The following is a 17,653-nucleotide window of genomic DNA, read 5'->3' as shown; positions in this document are numbered from 1 at the left end:
AATGTTAGCTGACCAGACGAAGGTCTCTCCATGAATCACTGCTGATCCTAGTGTTGGCTTTTCCTGCTTCAGCCTCCCGACCGTGGTCGGAGGGAACAGGGGAGACACCGGAGTTTTGGTCGGAGACGATAACGTTTCTCTCTGCGGAGCCTCGCGTTGGTGACGTATATTGTGCGAGACGAGAGATGTAGTTCACGGAGCGGTTTCACACAAAACTAAACGATACTACGACGATTCACAGCGCAATTCAAACGGGATCAAAAGAATATTTATCTCTCTCCGTTGACTACCTTTCATATTTTTTTCCGAAATGAGGTCCCATGGTGGTCCACCAGAAGGGACGTGACTTAGGCTCTCAATTAATAATATGTCACCTGTACGACCATGTGGGTTTACATTGGAGTTAGCGATGCCAAATTGGTGGTGTTTGACGCGTTGGGAGTGAGAACGGGTTCACGTAAAGACGCCATACATGCCTTCAAAGAGAGACTGTCTGAGTGTGAGCTGTTATTGCATCAGGACGACAAAATCTACCAAACTAAACCGTTAGAGAGAGATGGGGGAGGCAGTGGGAGGAGGCTATGACAGCTAGTTTGCTTTTACGCGTGGTCGTCAAGACTTTAAAGATTTCTAACATGTAACTCAAACATTTCGCCCCTAAAGCTGCTCCACATACGGTACAGTACATCAGCGACAATCATTGTTCTGCAGCAGTTTATCCAGCATATCGTACAGTACCTCTTCTTTTTTCCGTTTGTTCCACTACATGCTGACACAGAAAACAATCAGATCACACAGTGAGCCCTTAAATCTTAAAAACACGGACTAACATTCAGAGTTCAGCGGAGGGAAACAAAGGCCTGCTGTGTTTACAGACAAACGGCAGAGTCAGGCTGAATGTCCTGCAGCCTGATGCTCCTCTTCCAGGAGGTACACTTGCACACACATTGGTCATTATGAGGATGGAGTGTTTAGTGTTGCAGTTCAGTAGTTACTTAGAAGTCCTCTATCTGTACAGAACATGATCACATGAGGTCACAAGAGAGCACAAAACAAAGAATTTCCTGTTAGAAATAAGGAGGCGTTTGTCCAGAGCTCCTGAGAGGACGTTATATATATATATATATAGATAGAAATGAAAAAAACATGCACACACATTTTGAGGCAATAAAAGGAGGATTTTCCTCTGTAGGATTATTGTAACACAAACCCAGAAAGCAACAGCACTGAAATGAATATTGCGATAGCTTAAGTATTAAGTATTTTGAGCAAAAAGAAAAGCGTTTTTCCTAAAGTACCACATCACCCGGCTGCATTATAGATGAAATATCAGGTAACATTTCATTTTACAGGTCCACAAACTTCATAGTAATTAGGTGATAATTAGCAAGTATTTGAAATTTCTTTGGAATTTCTGCCAAATTACCCCAATATTTACCCTCAAAATTACTTTATTATAAACATTATTTAATAATGATATGCTAAAATAGCATATCGGAGGTGGATAACTAATAGAAGACACTTCTGATTAGGCACAAATCTCACCATCGTGTGACTTATTGTCGACACAGATGTAACCTGGTAGCTAATGTCATGATTCAGAGAGTTTTTTAAAGAAATTTCAAATTAAGTTATTTGCTAATTATCATCTATTTATCAGCAGACATGGAAATAAAGCATATCAATTAAATGACAGTTTAACCAACTTGAACAATGCATCACTCTTTTCCTTCACTTACTTGCATTACTCTAGCAGCGGTTGCTCGTCTTGCCTAAAGCTGGGCATACACTGTACGATTTTAGAACCCAATTTTGAGCTGCACGACTCATTTTAGAGTCGGACCGAATTTCAGCCTCGTCGGGCGTCGTTTGCTGTGCAGTGTACAGAGAGACGAGGACCGATTAACTCCTCCTGACCGGCCGTCGGACAGTCGGATGAATTTGAAATTTTGGTCCAGGCAGAGCCACGAGATGATTCCTCAACATCGGTGCCTTTTTTCTCCTCTTTTTACAGTAATCAGAGCGTAGCTATCAAGATAACAATGTAGGTTACAATAGATATAGCGAGTAAAACGTAGCTAGCTCACCTCCAATTCTCTCTGCAAAATGGACAAGCCATACTGTCCACGTCTTCCTCGCCACAGCGAGTCCATATAACTTTACCTTCCTCGGAGCTTTCAAACCAAATCTCTCGTTTGTATTTTTTCCATTTGATGATGTTCGGATCGTACAGTGTGAGCACATAAATCGTGAGCTTTGGCTTCACATCGCAAACGATCTACTCGTACAGTAGGAGCAGGAAGTACACAACAACGTCTCTAAAATGTTACAGTGTATGTCCAGCTTCAGACGGCATTTCTAACAGACATTGAATTTAGATCAGTAACAACCACACATTCATGATGAGAACACATTGTAAAAGCATTTACGGAACCAGAAGATATACTTTATATATATATAATTCAGTTTATTCTAATTGCCTTGGAGTTTCAATCCAGTCCTAACATGTAGTACCAGTTAGTAGTACTAGTTAGCAGTACTAGTTGCTCCCTGCAGTCTGGAGGAAAACTAAGCGGGATGTGATTCTTATGTGATTGCATATAAGACAGACTTGACATTTCCATCAGTCCACTCACGGTTCATGTGCATGGCTCATACGTGAACGAGTTATTTTAGGCTGTGATGCAAATCTCAAATGTCTTTGGTTCATTATTCACAATCCACGATGCAGTTTAGTCGCCCAGACTCCGTCACGTCACATTAGGGAGGACGGCTCGATTGCTGCCAACAGTACAACTCTGTCTGCATGAGAAAAGTCTATACGACGTTTTTAGAACACCAAGTGTAGTTCGATTAATTGTAATAATGTACTGACAGAGATGTTTTTGACAACACCTCGGGATTATTAGAACATCTAGAGGATGGTAGTTACTGTATGTACGACGGATTATTAGGGCCACATTGAGGAATAAATAAATAAATCTGAGATTACGAGAATAAAGTCAGAAGTTTACGAGAAAAAAAGTCGTAATATTACGAGAATAAAGTCAGAAATTCTCATTAAATTACGACTTTATTCTTCAAATCTCAGATTTTTTTACCCCCTTAATGTAGCCTTAACCCTCCGTCGTAGTTATGAGTCTCAATTCTATTGGTTATAAATGGTAACTGGTAGGAATGATGGACAAATGAGAACTGTTGAAAAAGCAAAAAATATATAATAACATCAGATTTATCATGTTAGTGACCCCCCCCCCCCCGTTAATCCCTGACCTAGTCTCAGTTCACATTGAGTACCTGACGAACCGTCACGACGAGGTGCGACTGTTAAAGCATCGGTGTAACTGCCTCACTGGGACTCTAACGTCAGGAAGCTGGACTCCTTTAAAAAATCTGAACACACAACCCCCCCACGCTCAGATCACACACACACGTACACGCATGCACACACACACATGTGTACACACACACACACACACAAAGAGCTAAAGGGCCCGTCAAAGCAAGGATCTTCCAGTCTTAACCGAGTCTCTTCCCCAGTTACACGCCGTACATCAGAGCCAAAGATACACAGAACCAACGCCGTCAGTCAGTCAGTCCAAGCATCCCAGATTGTGCCCCGCCCCCCTCCCCCTCCTCTCATCCAGTCCTCTGTCTTAGTATCTATAGTCTCTCACAAGCCTGCTGCCGTGTACTACGCCAAGCCCATCTCCTCCAACACACTCCGGGGTGATTCGTCCTCCTGTGACGGGAAACACAGAGAGGTTAGTATGGAGTATGCACCCTCACATGTTAAATACAACGTGGTTAAACACTACACATCCAGTAAAGGATGGAAACACTTTGGGTTTCACGCATTGCAGGAAAAGCAGAGCTAGACATCACGGCTAAAGCTGCACGCTAACTTCTAACGAAGGCTGAAATATGTCCGAAAATTAGTTCGAACAAAGGCTGAAAAAAGGCAGAAAAAATGCCAAAGTAAAGTAAATCGGGAGATCGGGCATATCGTCCAGCCCGAATAACTGATATAGACACATGAACTGAAACCCTAAAGTCCGGCTTACCTCCTGCAGTAGGTCCGCTTGTTCGATGGCTTTGAGGACGCTCTTCTTAGACGTATCCTGGATCTCTCCTCCCATCAGGAACTCATCTAGTATGAAGTAGGCCTTCTCAAAGTTAAAGATGATGTCCAGCTCACACACCTGCACAAACCAGACACAAGTCACCAACGATTTCTACCAGCAGGGGGGAGACAACTTCTCTCTTAACTGTGGAACCGTCGTTTAGCAAATCAACTACAGAGAGAGTTAACAACTTACACTGCCAAAGTACTTATCCAGAAGCTCTACGAAGCGGTGGATGACTTCCAGTGTGATCAGCTCGTTGTCCTGCTCTTCGATTGCACAACAGAAATACAGGCTGGCGTACCTGCATGAACACACACATGAAAAAACAACAGTTTTAATGCTAAAGTGAAGATACTGGTATCATGTGAAATGAGAAAACCTAAGGAATCCATTGGTACCAACCATGTCATGCTAGCTTGTCGTGAAGGAGGTTAAATAACGCTCCAAACTTGCGCTAAATTTTAGCGAGGAAAAACTGGCATGGCCATTTTCAAAGGGGTCCCTTGACCTCTGACCTTCAGATATGTGATACCCACGAGTCTCCCCTTTACAGACATGCCCACTTTATGATAATCACATGCAGTATAAATGTGTTACTTTCACCTATTCTAAAGTGATGTGTTTGAATATTTCTGCATACTGGGGTCCCTAAACAGTCTTGGAATGACATAAATTGGGTATCACTATGGTAGTGTGTTTGTACCAGTGGATTCCTTTAGGTTTTGTAGTTTCATATGATATCTGTGTCTTCACTCTAGCTTTAAAACTGAACCTACTAGAGCCTCTGACAGACAGTAAAGTCAGTCTCAGGGTTATTAAAATAGATTAACTTTCTGCTGATTGATTAGTGGACTAATCGTCGCAGCTCTACTCTTAATTCGTATCATATAACTTGGCCAGAACTGATGTTTACACGTATTAAACAGTGGATGCCGGAGTTCACATGTAACATATTAAAAACATCCATAAATGCCAGGCTTGCAAAACAATAAAAGGGTTAACAGGAGGTTTCTGTTGCCAGTGCAGTGTTCCCCCTCAGCTCATCTCCACTGCAGGAAATCCCTCTGTGCTCAACTCATCACCGCCCACCTGCCCACGCACCGGCAGCAGCTCCTTCGTTTTGTTAGTCCACCTCTGCATTGTGCTGGCAGTAATGAGCCCTGACACACACACACACACACACTGATCTGAGTGTGTGTGTGCGGTTAGATCAATGGCAGTGGTATGCTGGGTTTCACCCTTTCCACCCACCTAAAATCTAATGCTGCTCAGCCCACATCCAAACAGACAAGAACTTTTATTGGTCTGTGGGAGGTGAACTGAAGTAAAGAACTGAAGTAAAGAAGGAGACAAAGTAAAAACCAGAGAATCTGCTGCTGCTGCTAAAACTCAGAGCTCGGCTGCGGGCGAAACAAATCAAAGAAATCACGTCCTAATGTCTTCTCCTAAACCACTTTTCCTTGACGTTGATGGAAAACGTCAAGGTGGATTCAGAAGGAGAGAACCGTGGTGTTGAGAGAATCTGTCACTATAAGCTCCGTAGTTATGAAGCGACGGCGGCGGATGTTTTTCTGCTGTGGTGAAACTACAATGTTCTGAAGATGGACTACAAAAGGCGCCGCTTCCCCCCTCGTACGTTCTTAAATAGCTCCTTCAGTGACGCTGCTTCACCCGTGGTGTGTGAAAGAGAGATACCGCAGCTCCTTCTAAGGCCGAAGCGAGTCACGAAGCGAGTTCAACATACCCATATCTTCTCGTTATCTGGCCTAACGAACCCTAACAAACTACGGTCCTACGACGGTGGGTATCAACTCAGTAAATCAACCTATAGGGTTTCTCAATCTGGTTATGAGCGCGTTCACATGAACGGGGAGGTGTTTGCAGCATCTGACCAATCACAGACATGGACACGTCTACTGATTTGCAGACAGACAAGCAGAGCGGCACATTTTACTAAAGAGCTAAACAGCTGGCAAAAGAAAAAACTCCCGACGTGTGAATGCATAAATTAAGACTCAAAAGTCAGATATAGTCGTCTAAATATAAATAGCTTTTAGAAGTGCAACGGATGAATGGATCACACCTCATGATGCTCATTAACTAAGATGCGGCGTGTATGACTATTTCAACCTTCTTTCAGCTGCGTCCCCGTCTCCGGCGGTGTGAACCAAACTCAAGACCATGTAAAAAAATAAATATAAAAACGTAATTCAAAGCGGTAAACACCCACAGCGTAAATCCAGCTGTCTTTTTCAGTTTAAACTGTGTTGTTTTTAGTCTGGATTGTGACTTAAACTTCTTCATATGTGTGTAATATTAACAGCGATAACAACAGAAAATGACAGACAGCAGTACACACTCTATTCAGCGACGCCTGTTGTTTAAGGCGGCTATGACTGCCGGTATCAAGCTTTTCCCAAAGCGAGCCCTGTTGCACCTCAGTGTTCTGCACCAGCGCCTGGAGCGGTGCATTATAGTAAGGTGGTGATTGAGTGGGTGTGTGATGTCCTGTGCTATTGAGATTGCAATGCGTGCAATGGCTTTGTTGTTTAGTTCTGGGAGGTTGGGTGTGGGGAGACCAATTATCCTGGCAGCTGTGACTTGAGCAGTCACAGCTCATTCACATTAATAAAGCTGGTCAAACATCAAATTAAAACTCTTGGCTGTTGTCTTTAATATTTACACTCAGCCAATGATGAGTAAAAGAAAGTGAAACTGGTGTAAAAAGAACCACAGTAAATCATTAAAGAGTTGCTGACAGAGTTGCTTGAGAGTTTATGATGACGCGTTTTTACCTTTTATAGACAATCTTCAGGTCCCTCCATTCCAGGAAGCTGCACATCTTTGGTTTGCGGGCGAGCACTATCTGCATCAGCTCCCGGACCATCTTCTTCTTGTCACGCTCGGCCGTGGCCGTGTACCACTTCTGCAGGCGCAGCTTCCCCTGACGGCTGAAAAGCAGCATGAACCGCATCTACACACAGACGGGGACAGAAACGAGTCAACACGAGGGAAAGAACAGAGACAGGAAGGCATCTATGACAGATAGGGTTTAATATACATTACATGTTGATTAGAGCTGCACGATTAGGGCCAAAATGATAATCACGATTATAGCAATTAAGTACCAATAATTCATGAATCCCTCTTAAATGATCAGATTACTACTTACAGTTTGGTGTGATATTCTCTCCACACACACACATACAAACACAGACATGTACTGCAGCTACAGGGAGCTTGATGCAACCATGAACATCAACACATACTGCAGTGACTCTGGGACTATTACAGCTTTAATGAAACACAAATCTACTGCACCACCTACTAGTTATCTTTACTTACATCCGCCTGCTACCAGTCTTTACCTCTGTGTGTGACAAAGAGACAGTGTGGGAGGTTCCTGTTTGTTTTACAGCTGAAGGATATATACTTTTTTAAAAACAAATTATATTTGTTCAGTGCAAAGAAGACTTTAGCGTGCAGCATTTACAGCTTCACAGTTGACCACTTATGGTAATAATGACTAACTGCTGGTAAGCCTCGTCTAACAATGTGTTTTTATATATGACTGATGATACGGCGGACGTCTCTGCACTGTAGCTGAATCTTTGAGGTCCAGACTCAGACATTTAATAACATAAATGCCTGCTGCTATCTGTCTGAAACTTGGTCTTTTTGGACAGCAAGAAGACAAAATCCACAGCTTATTTTTTTGTTAAACATCAACATTATAAAGTGTTATATCATCATTGAAAAAAAACATTTATAGCCAGGTATAAATTACATACAGCTTAACGTACTGTAATAAAATAACAGCCAGGAGATCTTATTCTTTCACCAACTCCGTTATCGGTGCATCCTTAGTTGTCATTATAGCCAGTGAAATTAAAGAACATTAGTCTCCATACACTACTTTTGGCCTTGAAGTGTACCAATACATTTGTGATTCAAGAGAAAATAGGACAAGTCGTCCCAGCCCTAGATGGATGTATGAAGAGAACGGAGCTGACGGGACAGCTAGAGACCACCTTGGAGAAGTTAGAGGAAGTAGACACGTGTGACTACGTCTGGTTTTCAAAATAAGGTGTTAACAAAGGGAACTATATACATATATTGATATAAGATGTCCCTTATAAATTTAAAATAAAATACCAGTAATCAGTGAGGGAAATTACTTAAAATAATAGTAAAAAAAAGTAATAAATAATGCCTGACAATGATCCTGATATATTTGAATTCAGGACATCTCAGACTACATACATGTTGAAAATCAAACATTTTTAATGTATTAATTTAGATATTTTCTGAAGTAAAAGTCCCTAGAAGTGTATAATTCAACTTTTGCCCCATGGTCTAGTGTTAAAAAAGTTAACAAAAATCGCAATAAATTGTAATATCGAATCGCAATACTTAAAAATCGCAATACATATCGAATCGGCACCCAAGTATCGTGACAGTATCGTTATTGGTGCATCCTTATAGCCAGTGAAATTAAAGAGCATTAGTGTCCATTGAAGTGTACCAATACATTTGTGATTCAAGAGAAAACTCAAGAAATAAATGTGAATTATAATATAACAATATATATTCAAGCAGTTGTATTAATTCAGATATTTTCCAAAGTAAAAGTCCCTAAAAGTGTATGATTCAACTTTTTCCCCGCGGTTTAGTGTTAAAAAGGTTAACAAAAATCACAATAAAATCATAATATCGAATCACAATACGAATCGAAACCCCACTATCGTGATAGTATCTAATCAGGAGATAGGTGTATCGTCCCAGCCCCTAGTATCAGTATCTCTGTGCATCTCTAGTTTTCATTATATCCAGTGAAATTAAAGATAAAAAGATAATGTTATTAAGCTATAAGTAAATATTCATATTATGATATATGTATAAATATGTTCAAATGTTTTAATAAAAGGAGTGCGTGTTGAATTACATGGGATTTTATTGTTTTTTTTACCGTGGTATTGAATTGGTATTGAGAATCATGTAAATTCACTAGTATTGGTATCGACTACTAGATTTCTGGTACCGTGACATCCCTATTCAGGACATCTATATGACTACATACATGCTGAGAATCAAACATTTTTTATGTGTCAATTTACATATTTTCCAAAGTAAAAATCCCTAGAAGTGTATGATTCAACTTTTTCCCAACGTCTAGTGTTAAAAAAGTTAACAAAAATCGAAATAAATCATAAAATCAAATCGAAACCTCAGTATCGTGATAGTATTGAATCAGGAGATAGGTGTATCGTCCCAGCCCTGGTATCGGTATCGGTGCATCCATAGTTGTCATTATAGCCGGTGAAATTAAAGAACATTATTGTCCATTTATACACTACTTTTGGCATTGATGTGTACCAATACATGTGTGATTCAAGAGAAAACAGGACAAATAACTAAAGAAATAAATGTGAATTATAATATTACAATCACTCCATTACTGTATATTCAAACAGTCATCTAACTGTCACCTCCATTGTTGACACACACTAAAACCTGAGGCCTAAACTCTCATTATACCTGCAACCAGGAAGCTCAGCTCTATTATCACTCACCTTTAACACCACTGCTCAGTTATAATATAACACACCTGGATGTTATTAACATCTAACAGATAACATTATAACACAGGTTATACTCTAACTAAACACCTTACAGAGAGTTAAAACACAACACGGCCTGTTAGCCTGTTAGCTGGTCTGCTGCTCTGACAGCAGCCAGGTGAAGGTGATCACTTCCTGGATTCACACACCTTGATAGCATTAGCTTAGCTTAGCATTAGCAGCTAACTGAGGCTGTTTAAAGCTAAAGAGGAGCTTCACTCACCATGCCCTGTTGGTTTTTACTCTAATGTGACGGAGAGACGAACACTACGGTCCAGGTAAAGGCAGACAGCTCCTCTAACGGTGACAGTTCATGTCTGAGTGCTTCAGGTAGCTGAACTAAAGGTGATGAAGCTCAGAGCTGCTGAGAGCAGCAGGTCCGACTCTACTGCGCATGCGCACACTCTGTCAAAGCGCTTTTACTCTACTGCGCATGCGCACACCATGCAAAACCGTTTTCAATCTACTGCGCATGCGTACGAGCTGTCCAGGAGTTTTTATTACCCTGAGTTTTGCTCCTCAGGTAACACCTCGTCTCGATGCTATATGAGGGCTTTTTGTGAATTTGTTAATTCTAGAAACTCCAAGTTACATATTTATTTACAATCTATATTATTAATTTAAAATTATTTTGTTTGTTTTTTTGTCTTTTTTAGGGGGGTCTTTAGGGGTAGATAGCAGGTCAACAGTAGATGTCACATTTAAGTGGATCAGATATAAACATTAATTAATTGATCAATTATTGAAAATAAATAGTAAAAGTGTATAAGGGGTGAGAATATTATGATATAAGTATATGATGGTCATGCCCATGCTCTATTATGTATCTTAAGGTCCTTCCTTCCTGCGGCTGTCAGACTCCACATCCAGCACTGCTCCCATTAGACCAAATACACACCAAAACTGACAATAACTGCACAATACTGTACACTGACTGTGCAATATCAATACTACTCAGGTGTAATTCTCACTATGCAATATCATTTTTCCACTTGTACACTTGTGTTAATAGTCTTTATTTTAATAATGTATTTATTTATTGTGTTGAGTTGAATGTGCTACTTATTTTGGACTGTAATTACCTTGTGCCTTTTCTACCTTTTTTCTTTTCTTAAAGCTGACTCGGTGTAAACTGCTCAGAATTCCAATGTGCTTTGGTGCAAATGGCAAATAAAACTCTTGAATCTTGAATCTTGAATCTTGAGTCTGGTAATAGTCAATACTGTATATATTGTTCCTATTTTTTATTTTTCCTTCTATTTAAATTGTTCATATTTTGTTTCACTTTTGTTTTTGCACTGTGTTGTACTGTGGGACTAATAAAAGGAATATCTTATCTTATCTTATCTTATTTTATAAGTTATTGCAGCAATTTTGGGGTTGATATCTTTTGTTTCACAGATCTGGTGCTAAATTTATAAATTTTTTACCGCTCAAGAATTGATAAAAATTATAAATAATCCCTCCAAAATATCACATGAAGACACCAAGACCTCGAGGAACACCATAGAAGAAGCCAGGCTGTGATTTGGGATCAACAACTTTTGATATATTTTAAGATTTCTGCAATATTGCATTTTTCGGCGATTGGATGGCGAGCACTTCTGTTGTGTAAACTGCTCAGAAACCTCCTTATCATCAATCTAGCTAGGAAAGCCATCCATCCTCTGAATGCTCTAGGTCTCTAGTTTGTGGCTGTAAAGTTTCATGAGGCTGTGATTATCCTAGAGGTCACCACAGGTCATTTTATACAGTGAGGTCAAGTTTTAAAAAAAAAAATGGTCTCACTAAAATGAAATGTCTCCTATGGGGACTAACATCATCACACATGAATACAGTTGGGCTCATTGGATCCACAAGAGTCTCAGCTTTACAGTGAAACCCAATTAATGTAATTCAAAGACTGTTTAGGGACCCCAGTATGCAGAAATATTCAAACACACCATTTTAGAATAGGAGTAAATAACACATTTAGACCCACATCTATGGTGCTTATAGCGACTGATAACGCCTGTTTAATGGCCTGATAATCGGGTGCAAACTACAGCTATTTGAACAAATTATGGCCTTTAATTTACCTAATAAAATTTTTTGTATTATATTGTATTATATTTAAGCAGGCCTTCATTAAGTGTATATAGAGTCGTGATATTTGGCTGTTTGAACACAAGAGGTCAGTGTTGACCACAGATCACAGAACAGACTGCAGATTTGTAAAAACATAGTATTTTAATAAATATAAATACGGAAAAATACAAATGTAACTTAAGGCAATAACAAAAATAGACATTAGACATAACATTGTAAAAAATAGATACATATTTTGGTACGTATGCAGTGCATGTTGTGTCAGACGACAAGTAAACTACTTAATTAGGTAACTCTTTCCTTCATAATTCTTTCTGTCTTCTCAACCACAAACGTTCAGAGGAATAAATTAAACATATAAACTCTCAGTCAATCATGTTTCCAATGTGTTAAATCTGTGTCTTCCTGTATTAAGCGCATTATAAATAAATCTTTTAGTGAATTAGTCTGTCGAATGAACCCTGTACGGTCGGTGTGGTGTGGTCATCGTGAGCAGCAGTAGTCAGACACAGTGGAGGGAAGTCTTCGACGTCGGTTACTGTTGTTGAGGCTGGTTGACCTGACCCATGAACAGAACAGCACCTGGACACAGGAAGTAGAACGTTAGACACACCAGACCCACACAGTCTAAAATGGGATTTCAAAATAAAACGTAACGAGAGTGTTACCTGTTTGTTTGTGCTGGATGATGAAGAGGAAGGGTCGGTCCAGAGTGATCTCCTCCACCGCCATACGAGAGAACATCACAGCAGCTAACGGAGGGAAGGAACGAAGAACAGGTCAGACACTCCTGAATACACCTTCACTCAATGTTGTTTGTTATAATTTGATTAAACACAAAACATATTTAACGAAAAAATCTAACGAAATCATTGGTACCAATCATGTCATACTAGGTCGTTGGGAAGTAGGCTAAATAACGCTCCAAAGTTACGCTATATTTTGGCCATTTCCAAAGGGGTCCCTTGACCTCTGACCTCAAGATATGTGAATGAAAATGGGTTCTATGGGTACCCACGAGTCTTTTTGGATTTGGTGCTAAATTTAAACAATTTTTACCACTCAAGAATTGATAAAAAATGATCAATAAACCCTCTAAAATACCACATTAAGACACCAAGACCTTGAGGAACACCATAGAAAAAGCCATGCTGTGATTTCTGCAAGAATCGCATTTTTCGGCGATTGGATGGCGAGCACTTCTGCTGTGTAAACTGCTCCCCTTATTACCAGTCTAGCTAGGAAAGCCATCCATCCTCTGAATGCTCTAGGTCTCTAGTTTGTGGTTGTAAAGTTTCATGAGGCTGTGATTACCCTAGACGTCACCACAGGTCATTTTATACAGCGAGGTGAAATTCCTACCTGTGGCTGCTGCTCCTTTGGTTCCTAGCTCGTTCACCTCGATCTTCACTCTCTGCAGAACCTTCGACACGCACAGCCTCTCATCAGCTGGAGGGCAGAAACAAACACAGATTAGACACGATGCTCGCTGTAGTCTTTAACATGGTTATAACTAACTACTGCACTGAGAGGTTAACTTACAGGTGATGCGTGTGAAGTCAGCGGTAGCCAGGTTGAACATGTCTCCCAGACCCATGTTGAGCAGAGCGCTCTTCAGATTCACCTCAGAGTCCAGAGTAAACCTGCGAAAAACACACACAAATATTACATTTTTCATCCTGGTTGCTGAAGGCTGGAAGAATGTCACAAACAACCGTGAAACTACAGACTGCAAAGTCTTCACCAGAGGAAAACTTTTGGATGCCTTAAAGTACCCAGGTCTTAACGAGGATATAGACTTTACTGTAAAATAATTAAAATGTTTTGTTTTTTCCTTTAGGCTCCCATGTTTGTCTTACAGCCTATGTTAAAACCCTTTTCATTGGTGTACTGTTTTCTGTTATTTCTTCATGATATATTTTATATATTTCATTCCTCTTTTGCCACTTGTTTTAATATTTTGGAGTGCCTGTATTGGCTTCCTGTCCAACCCTGTGAAAGTACAATTGAGAAAGTGTAAAATAAATAAATTAAATAATGTGATGAAATAATAAATATTAATATATAATTATTAATTAGTGTTTTATTAAATAATTTAAATACATTCTTTATTATTCATATATTCTTTATTATTTATATATTTATATTTTTCATTATTTTTAATTATTTATTTATATATATTTATATATTATCTTATTAAATAATTTAAATTTAAAGAGTTGTTTTAATTATTTTTATTTTTATTATTTATATAATCATTATTTCTTATATATTATTATTAGTTATTATTTTATTAAATAATTTTAATTGAAATATTTTTAAAATGTATTTTTTTATTTCTATTATTTTATATCTATTATTAATTATTATTTTAATAAATAACTTAAATTCAAATATTTTATATTTTAATATTATATAATATTTTATGATTTATATATAGATATGTTTTATATATACATTTTACAAATAAAAATATATGAATAATAATAATAATGAAGTAAATTAAAATAATTTCCTGTTAGCTACCCCCATGCTGTCTGACCCTTCCCCCCCTCACCTAGGCATGGCCAGCTGCCGCTTGACATTCCTGAACTCCGTTCTCCACTGCTTCATCCTCTTGCTGCTCAAATCCGCACTGAGTGTGCTCAGTGAGACTTCAGGCTCAAAGGGCGACACGAGGAGCATGCTCAGTGAGTCGCCCTCGTATGGGACCTCAATGACATCGTAGTCCACCCCTTCGGCAGTCACGAACTCACCTGTTGATTTAACAAGAAGCAGATAGATTGTAATTTATATGTAGTAGCACACACACAGTCTGTCATGATGCGGTATCACGTTTAGATAGGGTGCATTGGGTCAGTGTGTTGAACCCACCATAGTTGAAGCGGTTGGTGAGTCTCATCATGTGCACGGGCACATCGCTGCCGTTGGCGCAGTGGAACATCCTCTCCTGGGTCAGTTTGGGGTCAAAGGGCACCTTCCAGAGGCCCTGGAAGTGGAGGGCGTTAAGGAGAACCAGGCGGGTCTCATCAGTCAGAGATCCAGGCGCCAGGAACTCAGGGATGGTACCTGAAGAAGACAAGAGGTCACAAAGGATTCAAAAGATGTCCCTTAGTTTATTTTATGAAGTACACTTAAGTACAGTTCAAGTATAATCCCAAGTATACTTTATGTAATAAAAGAAAGCAGAGGAGTTACTGCTGGCCAGGTGGTGTGCGTACCTGCTGTGTGGTCTGAGACCCAGGAGTTGATGACGCTGACGGCCTGGTCCGAATTGGTGAAGTCCACCTGGTTGGCGTGGGCCTGGAAGGCCTTGGCCAAGGCCCGGCGGTATCCCTTCTCCAGGCTCATCTTCCTCTCCAACATGACGCCGCTGGCTGTCTCCACGCCCTCCTCGCTGGACACATCCCGCTGCAGGAGGCGCTGCTGCCGGGACATCCCTCGCTCTGCAGGAGAGGCCACATGACGGTTTGATTAGACAAATAATACATATTTATTTGTTAACAGAATCATAATAACGTCAATGTATGTATCACAAACCTTGCAGAGAAAAGCCCATAGCAGCAGTTAAGGCCTTGCGGGTGCTCCCAGCGGCACCGAGCTGAGCCATGGCCAGGACGGAGGCCACGCCGTACGGGGACAAGACCACGTTCTGGTCCGCAGAGTCCCGGGCCAGCTGAGAGAAGACCTTCAGGCCAAAGTCAGTCTGTTTCTCCTGCAGAGAGCCCAGCCCCACTCCGCTCAGGGTCAGCAACAGGACGATATACACGCAAAGCATCCTGGGAAAGAAAGAAAGAAGATTGATTGATTAGTTTGAACACCACTTTCTCAAATATTGATGCCACTGGATCGCAAGAGAAACTGTTGGGAAGCAACATAGCAACCCCAACATTTGTTTGTGAGTTTATTGTTTCTGTTTCTTATTAAGGAGGAAGAACAGTGAGTACGGTATGTTGGATTACTCAGAGAAACAGCTTGCAGATGTTTTCAATCAAACGCTGGGAGTTAGGAAAGAAGCCGAGGCTCAGAACGGTAATAAATAATGGAAGTTAAGTTAAGATAACAGGAAGTGATTCCACATCAGTAGCCTGACCTTTTCTTACAATATTAAAGATATTGTTGCATTACAAGAAGGGCTGTCAAAGTTAACACAAATTTGTTTTAACGCCACTAATTTCAGCTTAAAAGTTAAAGCTAGAGTGAAGATACTGGTATCATATGAAACTAGAAAACCTGATGAATCCATCGGTACCAACCATGTTATACTAGCTTGTCAGGAAGGAAGTTAAATAACGCTCCAAACTAACGCTAAATTCTGGCGAGGAAAAACTGTCATGGCCATTTTCAAAGGGGTCCTTCGATCTCCGACCTCCAGATATGTGAATGTAAATGGGTTCTATGGATACCTACGAGTCTCCCCTTTACAGACATGCCCACTTTATGATAATCACATGCATCATCATTCAAAACATCATTGATCATCATTCAAACCCTAAACCCAAAGCTCTAAACTGTTTGTGTTAGGTATGTGTGTGTGACTCATGCTGGATGTGTATACATTCACATCAACGTGTCAACTGGAAAATCTGTGTGTGTCAGTAACATTGGTTTTCCATTGCAGACATCAATAGTGTATAGTGTATAGTGTAGGTACAGAAGCTTTACATGCTGTAGCTGCTGGGTCAGAGGTCAGCGCTGTGTCCTCAGCCTCTGTTTGCACAAAAGCCGTCACTTCCAGCTCTGAACACACATCGCTGACCACACACAGAGAACTACACACACACATGCTTGATTGCCTTAGTCTAAGAGAAGCCATAATAGTACCTCAAAGTTGACAACCCTGGAAGACTGACAGTGATTCTTTCATTTTGCATGAATTCTGTTATTGCACACTATTATAAAAAAAAACAGTAACACTTCATTTTACAGGTCTTTAAATTATAAGTTCACTTAAAGAAAACTTACAAGTATACTTGCAGTAAAAACTATTAAACTAGTAGTTTACTGAGAGTACATTTTAAAGTGTACTTTCCTATATTAAGAAGTGGGCTACAAGTTTATAATTAGTAAACTAACAGTATATTTTATTTATTTTAATATGATATATATATATATCGTAATAAAATATACTGTTAGTTTACTAGTTATTTACTTGTAGCCCACTTTTTAGTTTAGGAAAGTAAACTTTATCGTTAAAATATATGCTATTTTAGCATATAATTATTAAATAATGTTTACAATAAAGTCATTTTCGATACATTTTGAGGTAAATATTGGGGTAATTTTGTAGTAATTCCAAAGAAATTTCTTGCTAATTATCACGTAATTACCATGAAGTTTGCAGACCTGTAAAGTGTTACCAAAAAAAATATTTAAAAAGCTTTAAATGTTTAGTCCAGTTTTGGTTCTTACCTTTCGGTTGTGTGAGATGTAGTAGAGTAGAGTCTGTGTTGTTTCAGCTTCAGTCTGCTGCTGCTTGAGTCTGAATGTCTGAATGAGTTTCTTTCCTCTTTTATAGTGTAGAGCTGCATGTGTGAAGCTCCACCTCCCTCCTACGCACACGTACAGAAGTTATTAGAGAGGATGATGTCATCTGACACTGTCTGGACAGGCTTCCCTTTCATGAACATCCACTCTCCCTCCCTCTCTGTCTGACTGTCTCTTTTTGCCCCAAAGCATGACAGAGCAGATGGAAATTCACTTAACTGTTTTCCCTGTCTACATCACACACTCACACACACACACACACACACACACACACACACACACACACACATCACTCTGGCATGTTCAGGAAGGACGGCGTCCTCAGAGGGA

At 39.8% G+C, this 17,653-nt stretch overlaps 2 protein-coding genes across 2 annotated transcripts; both read right to left on the bottom strand.

The window, feature by feature from the left end:
- Positions 1 to 2,443: 2,443 nt before the first annotated feature.
- On the bottom strand, positions 2,444 to 10,154 carry ap1s1 (adaptor related protein complex 1 subunit sigma 1). The gene is made up of 6 exons (XM_074624273.1): positions 9,972 to 10,154; positions 6,923 to 7,101; positions 4,320 to 4,428; positions 4,065 to 4,202; positions 3,682 to 3,742; positions 2,444 to 3,627 (listed from the first exon to the last, which is right to left on the bottom strand). Exons 1-5 carry the CDS (start codon positions 9,972 to 9,974, stop codon positions 3,695 to 3,697), a joined length of 477 nt encoding a protein of 158 aa, XP_074480374.1. The 5' UTR covers positions 9,975 to 10,154; the 3' UTR covers positions 2,444 to 3,627; positions 3,682 to 3,694.
- Positions 10,155 to 11,958: 1,804 nt separating this feature from the next.
- Positions 11,959 to 17,407, bottom strand: serpine1 (serpin peptidase inhibitor, clade E (nexin, plasminogen activator inhibitor type 1), member 1). The gene is made up of 9 exons (XM_074624266.1): positions 17,249 to 17,407; positions 15,377 to 15,615; positions 15,058 to 15,282; positions 14,711 to 14,905; positions 14,394 to 14,592; positions 13,379 to 13,479; positions 13,199 to 13,285; positions 12,505 to 12,588; positions 11,959 to 12,418 (listed from the first exon to the last, which is right to left on the bottom strand). The coding sequence occupies exons 1-9, from the start codon at positions 17,365 to 17,367 to the stop codon at positions 12,372 to 12,374; spliced, it is 1,296 nt and encodes a 431-aa protein (XP_074480367.1). The 5' UTR covers positions 17,368 to 17,407; the 3' UTR covers positions 11,959 to 12,371.
- Positions 17,408 to 17,653: the final 246 nt, after the last annotated feature.

The sequence above is a fragment of the Sebastes fasciatus genome, chromosome 22 (assembly GCF_043250625.1).
Source record: "Sebastes fasciatus isolate fSebFas1 chromosome 22, fSebFas1.pri, whole genome shotgun sequence".
NCBI lineage: Eukaryota > Metazoa > Chordata > Actinopteri > Perciformes > Sebastidae > Sebastes > Sebastes fasciatus.
This window is presented reverse-complemented; position numbering and strand designations above follow the sequence as displayed.

Bases quoted from the DNA above. Each gene is read 5' to 3' on its own strand.
- ap1s1 (XM_074624273.1), bottom strand. The intron at 4,429-6,922 runs GTAAAAACGCGT...GTGTTCATGCAG, and splicing joins CTGAAGATTGTCTATAAAAG to GTACGCCAGCCTGTATTTCT. The intron at 3,743-4,064 runs GTAAGCCGGACT...TTCCCGTCACAG, and splicing joins AAGCGGACCTACTGCAGGAG to GAGGACGAATCACCCCGGAG.
- serpine1 (XM_074624266.1), bottom strand. From the start codon at position 17,367: ATGCAGCTCTACACTATAAAAGAGGAAAGAAACTCATTCAGACATTCA. The intron at 13,286-13,378 runs GTAAGTTAACCT...TCTGCCCTCCAG, and splicing joins TGACTTCACACGCATCACCT to CTGATGAGAGGCTGTGCGTG. The intron at 12,589-13,198 runs GTAGGAATTTCA...TCCCTCCGTTAG, and splicing joins CAAAGGAGCAGCAGCCACAG to CTGCTGTGATGTTCTCTCGT.